This window comes from Sycon ciliatum, chromosome 1 (assembly GCF_964019385.1).
Source record: "Sycon ciliatum chromosome 1, ocSycCili1.1, whole genome shotgun sequence".
Taxonomy (NCBI): Eukaryota; Metazoa; Porifera; class Calcarea; order Leucosolenida; family Sycettidae; genus Sycon; species Sycon ciliatum.
Window position 1 is genome coordinate 93412910 of NC_088643.1, and position 11142 is coordinate 93424051.

The 11142-nt window shown below is 49.7% G+C and overlaps 1 protein-coding gene across 1 annotated transcript in view; it reads right to left on the reverse strand.

Annotated features, from left to right (window-relative positions):
* Nucleotides 1–420: 420 nt before the first annotated feature.
* The window catches only part of LOC135806572 (dual oxidase 1-like), a 45393-nt gene continuing 34671 nt past the window's right edge, over nt 421–11142 (reverse strand). The window contains exons 16-21 of the mRNA XM_065320771.1: nt 8785–8984; nt 8155–8329; nt 7185–7426; nt 5329–5778; nt 1715–1870; nt 421–1482 (exon numbers count right to left, since the gene is read on the reverse strand). Of these exons, the coding sequence (XP_065176843.1) occupies nt 1231–1482; nt 1715–1870; nt 5329–5778; nt 7185–7426; nt 8155–8329; nt 8785–8984 (1475 nt within the window). The 3' untranslated portion in view covers nt 421–1230. The remainder of the gene's footprint in view (nt 1483–1714; nt 1871–5328; nt 5779–7184; nt 7427–8154; nt 8330–8784; nt 8985–11142) is intronic.

Consider the following 11142-nt stretch of genomic DNA (forward strand, 5'->3'; position numbering starts at 1 on the left):
TTTGATTATGCAGATACTGCTTGGGCTGGAATGTCCACAACCCGTGCTGCCAAGCTCAAAATTCACCACAAAAAAGTTCTCAAAATCCTCCTCCGAAAACCCCGCATGCTCCCATCTTCCACCCTTTATGCCCTTGCTGACACTACCCCTTTGTCTAAGAGACGTAATTCACATCTTGTCACCCTTATCCATTCTCTCAAATTCAATCTGTGTCCACCTCACCTCCACTGTTTCAACTGGTTCTCTTCCCGTAGCACGAGAAACTCCCTTTCCCTTCCGAAACCTAAGTCCTCCTTTCTACGTCACTCTCCCTTTTTCACTGCGTACTCTGCGTGGCTGGCACTTCCCCAAGAAGCTAAGGACCTTTCTTCCCTCCGCCTTTTTAAAAACCTTGTCGCGCCTTGACTTTGATTTTGTGTTTCTCATTTTGTTGCAATCACTGCTTATCCATGCCGGTTCCTTTTTCTTCTCCTCCCCTTCTTCCTTGCCGTGGTTGGCTAACACCCTCTCTCTTTGCATTGGCCGGTGTTCTCACTGTGCTATGAGATGCTGTAATAAATAAATAAATAAATAAGCATGCTAGCAGCAGCTAAACGACTCTAGGCTACTATACAAGTCAACACATAGGGAGGGCGGGCAGAGGAGAAGGAAAGGTGGCCATATTATTCTAGGCAATGGTCACCACGGGAACAGAGCAATACACTAGCGCTCAGCGGATGTTACAAAAAGGTTCCAACGCTGCATGGATCCGATCCTATGAACAGCATCATCTATTTAACGCGTTCCTCATAACTGGTAGATGTAAAAACAAAAATAGAGCGTTATGATTCTTTGTTTCGGCAATAATTCTAATAAAAAGAAAGGTTGGCACAGAAAAAGTGTACCAAATGAAAATCAAGTCACAGACAAGTGAGAGAAAGGCTACCGCTGGCATGTGGAGACTACAGAAAATTTAATATTGCTCTAAATACTGCCGGAGTGTGCGTTGGCTTGCACAAAAACAGGTGATGAAACTCTAGACGACAGATCTGGGTAATTTTATTTCTTCAATGAGTGAAAGACTCTTGCATAATGCAGTTACCAGCTGGCGCTACAAAGGGGCAATTAATTACACAGGATGCACTGCACAGGATGCACTGCACAGCATCTATGTACAGTGATGTACACTCTCTTCTTGTTTGTACATGCACGTTATGTACATGTTTTGAACATGATATTTCATCTCTGCTCTCAGAAATTCTCATAGTGGTGGAAAAAGACAGGCCCCTCGTTCTGATTAGCGGCCACACAGGCCGCCTCCACGGAGCGCGTCATGGGCGGAGGGCCACAGGAGAACGTCCCAATCTGGGCAACGTCGTCATGAATGTCCTGCAGACTGTCGAACATCTTATCAAACTGCGGCCTACCGAAGTGCACGGTAGACTTCAGCCCGGTGAATAGTGACTGCTTTGAAATCTTCTGAAAGTGACGTTCGCAGATGTACTGCAAGAGATAGAGTCAGAACAAGAGCAGCATTAGGAACACGTTAACAGAAAACAGAACGGCATTCATCAACATCCATACGACAACACAACCCAAAGCAAAGTGAAAGTGTGAACAATGGAAGGTCTAATACGCAAGAAGATAACTCAGCGAAATGCAGCAGGCAGAACAGCAGCAGCAGCAACAGCAGCAACAGCAGCAGCAGCAGCAGCACACTAGCACTCTTACTCACCAGCATGATTGTTCTGATATCAAACTTCTGATAGAACTGAGTGATGAAGATGTGGATACCAGTGAACTTCTGGTCGTCTTGTTGCTCGACTTGCTTGATGATCTCGGTGAGCCACTCAAACTGCTTCTGGGTCTTTGTTACCCAGAAGAAATACACCTGTAGAACATAGAGGAGGCAGGGGGGGGGGTAGATATATGAGTGGTGAGTGGTGACTCGTGAGACAAGATATCTACAAGTAATAGGTAAGACCAGTGAGTCTGGGATAGGCAGCAAGCGGTGAGCTGAAAGGATGACGTGCTACAAAGCGTCAAGCCCAACATACCGTACTAATGTCGCATCCATGCTATTGACACGTTGCCTTTTAGGCCTCTACGTGACAAGTCTGCCTTATTTAGGTGTCTAATTATTTATCTATCTCCCGTAAACGGATTCATAATCGCCTCTATTTTATGTCTTCACACAAGGCTTGGGGCCTTCCTTAAGCGCGATTCACAATACACCTTTCTGCGACGCGACAACAAGAAGCTGCCTGTCGCGAGCTGTCGCTGTCGCAAGGCACCTGTCACAGAAGTTGAAGAAAGTTCAACTTTTGCGACATGCGACACGAGACATACACAAATGGAGTACTAGTTTGGACCCTGGCTGGGTGGGTGGCACGTGCAGTGCACATGTATAGTACTACTTGTACTTATGCATGATACGAGGATGTCACAAACATGAAGAATATTGTGAACTGTGTGTCGCTGTCGCAGCTCGTCGCATGTGTCGCAAGTCGCATGTCGCGTCGCAAGAAGTTGTATTGTGAATCGGCCTGTATTTGGTATACCCTGTTATTTCCCCCAGCTGGCTCTCACTCTTTATGCTATAGTTTGTACACATATTTACTATGGTTTGGTACGCTATCGCATGCGAGGCCATCAATCTCGTGGCCATGTACTTCCATGGCCGCAACTAGATATTGCTATCGCCTTCCTTTTCTCTCTCTCGCAACTTTCGTCTCTACGACAAGTCACGACTTCTATTTTTCTCTTTGGTTACTATCGTTTGATCATTATGTCTGACCGTAAGATGTGAGTCTCGATGTGAAGGTATAGGCGCGCGTGTGTGTGTGTGTGTGTGTGTGTGTGTGTGTGTGTGTGTGTGAATGCGGGTGCTGTATATGTGAGGGTATGGCGTGTGAGTGTGTGACCAGGTGTGGTGTGACCCGAACATGTCTAAATATGTCTGAATCGCGAGTATATGTGGTGCCGGAACGTCTAGTAATGTAATTATAGTTACGGCCACCAGTCCCATCACTGCACGGCCTTGTAATGTGATAGTCTTAGGTTAGTCATGTTGGTTCCGCGGCTCCGGGGCCTAACTCCGGGCCGCCGGACTACGACACTTGGCGCAGTGAACAGGATCCGATACTAGTCCCGTCACACCCTGACGGTGCAACTTACGTCAGGTCACCCCGCACAACAACGGGCGGCATGGAACGCCGCCGCCCCGCATCGCGACGGTGATAGCCGACGGGCCCTCAAGAAGTTCCAACACTTCAAGAAACGACGAAACGCGAACAAGTCGCCACGGTCTCGGGCGGTTCGGGACACCGCCGCCCGAACCAAGCTCCGGAAACATGCCTCGCCGTCCCGCCAGCGACGTAACTGGGAGCGGGTACTCAAACTCCGCCAGAAAAGGAAGCAGCAGAGGCAACAACAGCAAACCGACGAACAAATGGTGGTCACCCCTCGGTCCGTCGACACCTCGGCCGTCGATTCGGGTTTAGAAGAACTACAAGACTGGTCGACGACAGATATGACATTGGAGGAGTACTTCCGTCGGACCAAGGGAAACTGGCTGAGGTTCGAAGACCAGGAATGACCGTCTCGGACCTCAGCCAGGTCGGTGAGTTCACATGCCCGCGTGGCTGGTTGTTTGTTTTGACCATTGGTGACTTGTTTTTGTTTTTTGGCTTCTTGATTATTTTGGTTGGAATGATGAGCTAGTAGGACGGAAAGTACGACACGTGGAATGGTTGCGGCATTCCCGTTATGGGAGTATGCACCGCCGCATGTGGTGCAACGATCCCGAGGGTGCCGCCGGGTGCAATCGATTGCATCGTACCTGGTATAGGATAGGGGATTGTTGTGATGTATGTTCGTACGGTAATGTATCGGGTTAGGTAAAACGGCGAGCTGGCGATCGTCCTCAGTTGCCAGTTTCGTTTCCATCGAGTGGTAGTATTTTCTGTTCCTTGGTGTTGGCTCTCCGTCCGGTTTTTCTTCTTTTTCTATTTTTCCCTGTTCCCTTTTGCTTTCTAGAATGGCACAGAGAGGAACCCGTGCTCGATTGGCTGCCGCGGCGGCTGCCCCGCAACTTGCTGTTGCCGGTGGTCCAGTCGCCGGAAGAGCTCCGGCTCCTGCTGTGGCTGCTCCTGCTCCTCCTGCTGCTGTTCCTCCTGCTGCTGCTCTCCTCTTTCTGCTGCTCCTCCTGCGCTTCCTGCTGTGGCTCTTGCACCTGCCCCTGCTGCTCTCGCTCCTCCAGGTCCTCTCCCAGATGTCGCGGCTCAACCTGCTCCGATTCCGATGCTCCCAGGGCGCCCTGCCGCCTACTTCGGCGGGTATGGAGGGGATGCCCAATCCAATCGGCCGCTCATCATGCCAGAGGCTTTTGACGGTGAGGGAGATTGGAAGGAATATAACTTGTATTTTGAGGAATGTGCAAACTTAAATGGGTGGGCTGAGGCAGTACGGGCACAGTTTCTAGGAGTCAGACTAAGGGGGGCGGCTCAACGATTATATACCAGCCTTCCCTTCGGACATGGGACTATTATTATTAGATATTAGGAGGGACTGGCCACGGCTACTTGAAGAGATGGGTCGCCGATTTGCCCCCATAGGAAATGGACGTCAGCTTAAAGCTCAATTTAAAGCTAGACGCCGCCAGACTGGGGAACCACTAGCCCGTTATTGTGATGACTTAAGACGGTTAGTGGTGCGAGCGTACCCAACTATGACTCCAGACAATCAAGGGGAGTTGTTGAGGGACCAGTTTATTGATGGACTTTCTCCCTCCAAATTGAGACCACGGGTATTGGAGAACCCAACGTTTAATGTGGATGAGGCCCTGGAATATGCTTTGCATCTAGAGAGGGTACGGGACGGTACGGACTTGACCGCTGTCCATCAAGAACCACAGGAAACCTTAAACATGCAGTTAGTAGCCGCGGCCAGTGCTCCTGTGTCCCCCTGTCCGCCAGCCGCATTCTTGCCACTTCCAGCGCGTCAAGGGCGTGCAAGCTGAGGGCGCCAAATATGCACGCTGGGTCGGATTTCACCGAACGCAACTGTATATGCACCTCTCCATACATGGGTGTTTACCAGATACCACCCATGCCCTTATATAGCCAAATCCCAAACTTGCTATGGCCCATCATTCATACCTTTTTTGCTCTCTCTATGTGCATAGGAATGTGCAAGAATATTTTCAAGTGGCCATCATCATTCCGGCAGAATCTACACGTGTGCGTGCGTGCGTGTGTGTGTGTGTGTGTGCATGTGTGTGTGTGTGTGTGTGTGCATGTGCGTGTGTGTGTGTGTGTGTTCACGAAAGCAGCAGATGAAGTACTGTACCTTTTTGCATGGGATTTGCACCTTGGATTGTTTCTTGCAGACCAAGTCTTTGAGGATAGAAGCAAACGGAGTGACACCAATACCACCACCAACCAACACTGCGATATCATACTTGTACCAATCTTGATGGCCCTCACCAAATGGACCGTCAAGATAGATCCTAGGAAAGGTCAAACCCTTGTTCTCGGTGTTCTGATTCTTAGGGTTCTCCGGATCATAAATCTGACGAATATTTTCCGTCCAGGGCCCAACAGCACGGATGTAGAGATCCAAGGTCTCCTCATGTGGCGCAGATGTCAGTGTGAAAGGATGATATTCGCCAGAGTTGAGGGCTCGCGATGAAATACGACACCACTGGCCGGAAAGATAGTTGAAGTTTTTGGGTTTCTTGAATTGCAGATGCGTAACACCACTCGGCAGCTTTTCGGCCTTGAACACCGGGATATCATGCTGTAGACACACACGTACACACAGGTACACACGGACACATAACCATACAATACGTTTGCACGTTTCCCACTTTCCAGTCTAACCGATCAGTACGAGAGGCCCTGTCATGCCTACTTCGCATCACAGCAGTTGCAGTCGATCTCACAACAGACACAACTCAGCTAGCGGGTACAGCCATCAGCCATCAGGCATCAGGCAAGGTACAGCTTAAGCAAAGGCCTCACAAGGTAAGGGAGACCAGTACAAGGCAGTAGAACTAAAGTAAAGACTCTACCAGTTAAGGTACAGCTCAACCTAAAACCCTACAACGTAAGGTAGAAGGCAAGCAAAAGCAGTGCAAGCAATTCCACAAATTACCCCTGACACCATCCATGTCATGATGATACCCCTCTAAGTCCCCCCCCCCTCCCTCCTGTCAAATTTTCAACCCGTGAAGCAACTTCAGCATAGATGTCAAAATACGGTGTTGAACCGACGCATGCACTGCTGTACACGATGCATGTTAGTGCAGGTATGCCTGTGGATGAAAATGTGCACAATCCAGCACAGAAAGTCTGATCTTTTGTGCAGCTGTACATAGAGCTGCGCTTGACAGCCTCGATCTAATCCCCCCCCCCCCCCCCCTGCTGAAAACTCAGCTGGGAAGCGACACAGCGTGGGGGGGGGGGGGGGCGGATCAACGGTACCAAGAGTACATAAACCAGAGTGTGCAACTGTGCATATCAGATCTGAAACAGTGCAGTTCGTGCATTATGTCACCCTGATGAGGTCAGCCAAGCCACGACTTGCGTACAGCTCAAATTTTCGTGTTTCACAGCTCGGAAATCAGCCTAGTTTGCATGATTTTAGATGTCCTGTTTTAGGATTTCGGTGTTTTTGTGTGACTGCATGCCCTGCGTACATCCACTGGCAAGTAAATTCACCAGGCTATCCGTATCAAAAAACCGAAATCAGGACAAACTCAGTGAGCTGCACCACCGTGACTGGTTACACAACTTTTCACCGTACCTGTGGCTTACCATGCCGTCAGAAATGACGTACTGTACTGCACGAGTTACGCTCCCACAGGAACCATCCCGAGTTGCACACTCTGGTTTATGTACTCTTGACGGTACTAATGGTGGCCTGCATCGTTCCCCTGTACACTACATGTACAACTCCCTGGTGTGTACCTACTGCGCCCTGGGCAGTGCAGTGTATTGTATGGGTATGGGGGGGGGCAGTGTATTGTACGGGTGGGTAGTACAGTGCATTGTACGGGTGGGCAGTGCAGTGCATTGTACGCATACGGGTGGGCAGTGCAGTACAGTACGGTATAGTGCAGTGCGGCATTGGTATAGTGCAGTGCAACAGAGTAGGGTACAGTGTAGAACATTCAACCTTCGTGAACAAGCACTGAGACTGACCTTCTTGTGCTTCAGGCTAATGAGTTTGTCCACAACGAACAGGGCAGCGGGCACAATGAAAAACCACTGGAACAGTGGAGGCTGCACAAGACGTCCAGAACCATGCAGGATCAACAGTATGAACAGAACGATATACAGGCGGTGCACTATCCAGAACGTATTGAATAGGTAGCGGCGTGCCTGAGGCAGTGCAAAGATGTAGATTGTCACCACTACAAACGTGAGCAGCAACCCGGTGATGCCTAGGAGATTCACGTGCACAGACGTATGCACACACACACACACACACACACACACACACACACACACACACACACACACACACACACACACACACACACACACACACACACACACACAACACATACACACAGATCATGATTAACCCCCAAGGCGGATGGATTGCGTAGATCAGAAATTGTGATGGAACTCAACCCACAGGAGATACATGCTCTAGTCTGGGGTATATACTCCTGGCGTCAAAAATCTGGGCAGCACACATCCCGTAGCACAAACCATGGATATATTATGATATCGCCGACAGAGCCAACGTCCGCAATGCAAATGGGGGTAGAGTGTCTGCAGCAGCATCACCGCCAGCACTGGAGCAACAGCAATAGCACTGCCACCAGCAGCACCACCACCAGCTTGTACTTGTACTTGTTGCTCGCTGCCAAAACTGGTCACGTGGGTCTCCCCGGGAGAGGGGAGAGAGACTCAAAAGGAATCTTGGACAGATGACTCAATTAGCTATTGAACCACCCAACGGCCGACACCCCCTGAAATCCCCAAAACTCTGACTGGACTTGAAAATGCTCCCACTTATGGGCTCACCACACCTCAGTAAGTGGGTGAGGACAAGGTGCATAAAAAGTAATAGCACTGCCAACAGTAGCAGCAGCAGCAGCACCACCGCCAGCAGCAATAGCAGTAGCGCAGCAGCAGTAGTGCAACATCAGTAGCAACTTACCTGTGAGAGTACTGAACATCCAGAACTGGAACTTTGGCAATTCATGAGAAAAGTGGTAGTACTCTCTGAACAAACAGGTCAAGTCGTTGGCAGTCTGCGTGCTGATGTGGTAGAAGTTAATGCAATGGCCCAGTATGTGCATCACAGTGAAGAACAATGCCACACAAGCTATCACCTGCACAATACATAGAAACACACAAGCTATCACCTGCACAATACATAGAAAGATGCACAGCCGCCGGACAGAGCAATAGACAGAGCAATAGACAGATGGACAGACAGAGAGACATGAATGATGTTTTTCATGGCACCAGCTTCAATGCTATGTTAGCTGTGCACAGCGTGCTTGTATGAGGGCAGAACTGAATAGCATTACAACTCTTGCCTTAGGGAGTGTGTTGTCAATATAATACACACTACTTCATCACTCAGCATACTTGCTACACATGCCTTTGCTAATGATGTCGGGATTACTGTGTGTGATGGTGGGATGTCTGTGTGTGATGTTGGGTCAACACTGTTGAATTCCGATCATCCATCAAGACTTTCTTAGGGTTCCCTGTAAAAAGGCGATGACGCCTGTTGGGAATTCCCTAGTAAAAATAAGAATAAAAATAACACTGACTCTACCTTGTGTGCAGAGTGAGCTGCATCGAACGGTATGTATCGGTTGAGAGGAGTTTCACGCAGTTTAGTGAGGAGATTGCGACACATGGTGACCAGAATGGATGAGTAGGTGAACATCATGGCAGACGCTGCACCCCGCGTCACTGTCACACCGTAGCCGGCAATGCGCCGTAGACCAACATGCTCGCGCTCTACCGAATAGTCTGCACGCACAAACACACGAACACACACACGCAGGCACACACAACATGATATGCACACACGAATCGTCATAGTGCAAGTCGCATGAACAGTGCCTACAGAGCAGAGATGAGATGACTAGAGGCATAGTGAAGGTAAGGGAATCCACCGTTCATAGGGCACATGCTGGTAAATGAAGAATCTTGGTCCGGTTAAGATACCTACAAGTGTGCTTGTGTAGATCTCAGTACAGTAGATATCGGTTATAACGTGCCCTTCTGATTTTTCACATGTTATCACTATAACCGGTATATCACTACAGGCGATTTTCAACAGTGCGCGTCGTACATGCACAGTATACACGTGTGGGTACTCGATCGCGCTAGTGTAGCGTACTGGTGCGAGTAGTGTACAGTGTACAAGTAGATAGTACACGATAGATGTCTTGTAAGGAGACTACGCGAGCAGTAGTGGACTACGCGAGCTACCCTTGCTGTAGGCTGAGTGCAGCAGACTCTGCATGCAGCAAGCGTAACATGTGTAGTGCGGGGCATGGCCAGCCTTTTCCTTGTTGACTTTCCCCGTTTGAAGGTTGCTGTCCTGCTTGTCAAGGAGAGTTTCAGTCGTATTTCTTGTTCCTGAATTTCGTGATTTGCATGATGGAGGCTAGTGCGAAGCGAAATAGAGTTTGTTTGACCGTTGAGAAGAAGGTTGAAATTCTCAACTATGCGGAGAAAAATCCTCGAGCGACGCAAGGCGATATTGGACGGCACTTTGGAATCGGGCAGTCGTCCGTCTCTACCATCCTGAAGAACAAGTCGTCGATCATGGACGTGGCATCGTCCAGTTTGAAAGGAGTCCGTAAAAATCGGTCTAGCAACTGCGTCCTGTTAGAGAAAGGCCTGGAGAGTTTTCACGAAGCGTGCCTTTCAAAGAAACTCACAACGATAACGTATGACATGCTGATTGTGAAGGGCCATCAGATAGCTGATGAACTTGTAGCGAAGGATCTGGTTGAACGGAAAGATCTGCCATTGACGGACATAGCGTGGAGATCATTTGTGCAGCGCTTCCTCGCCAAGAGGAAAATAAAGTCACGTAAGACTCATGGCGAAGCTGCTGATGCTGACGTCGCTGCCGCTGCAGCTTTCATGGAGGACACCTGGCCAGAGGTGTTTGCCAGCGTCGATGGTGATCCGACGCGCGTTTGGAATATGGATGAGACTGGTCTTTTCTGGAGAGCTCTGCCGCAGAGAACGTTGGCTTGCGTCAATGAACGGCTATCAGGCAGCAAGACGCAGAAAGACCGAATCACCTTTGCCACCACTGTCTCCATGTCTGGAGAAAGACTGCCTCTTCTGGCGATTGGCAATTCGAAGCTTCCCCGTGCTGTTGCTGCGGTAAAAAGCACTCCAGCTGCTGTCATTGGAGGACAGTGGTGCTCCAATCCGAAGGCCTGGATGAACGAGCAGATATTTTCGGAGTGGCTGCTGGACACCAACAGAACATTCCGCAGGAAGGGTAAAAAGATTGTTCTGCTGGTGGACAACTGCCCTGGGCACAAGTTTGATGGCGTGGCTGATTGTCTGGACTATGTCCGCGTTGTATTCCTGCCACCCAACACGACGTCCGTGATTCAACCCTGTGATGCCGGAATCATCCAATCATTCAAGTGCACGTACCGCCGTCTCATGTTGCGCAAGGTGGTTCAGTTTGTAGATGACCCTACGATGGCGAAGCTGGACACTGCAGTGCTCAAGAAGAACGTGAACATTCTTCACTGCCTGCAGTACGCAAAGTCTTCATGGGACTCTGTCTCGGAGGCGACCATCCAGAATTGCTGGAGGAAGGCTGGGTTTGTGATGGGTCCCACTGTGGCTGATGATGTGCCTGTTGACGAAGACGACACTCTTCAGACCGACATCACAGAGCTGGAGAGACTGGATTCGACTGAGCCATGCCGGGTTGCTCCAAGTGACGATGTCTGCGAAATTGTCCAGGCACTGCAGGATGAAACTGCAGACTCTGACAGAGATGACGAAGATGAAGTGGCCGAGGAATTGCCTTCACCTCCGTCTGCTGCCGAGTTATTGCAGGCTGTAAGCACCGTTCGTCTGGCGCTGTACGCTAGCAATGCTGACTCCAGCATGCACGCCAGCTTCTCCAGAGTGGAGAACTTCC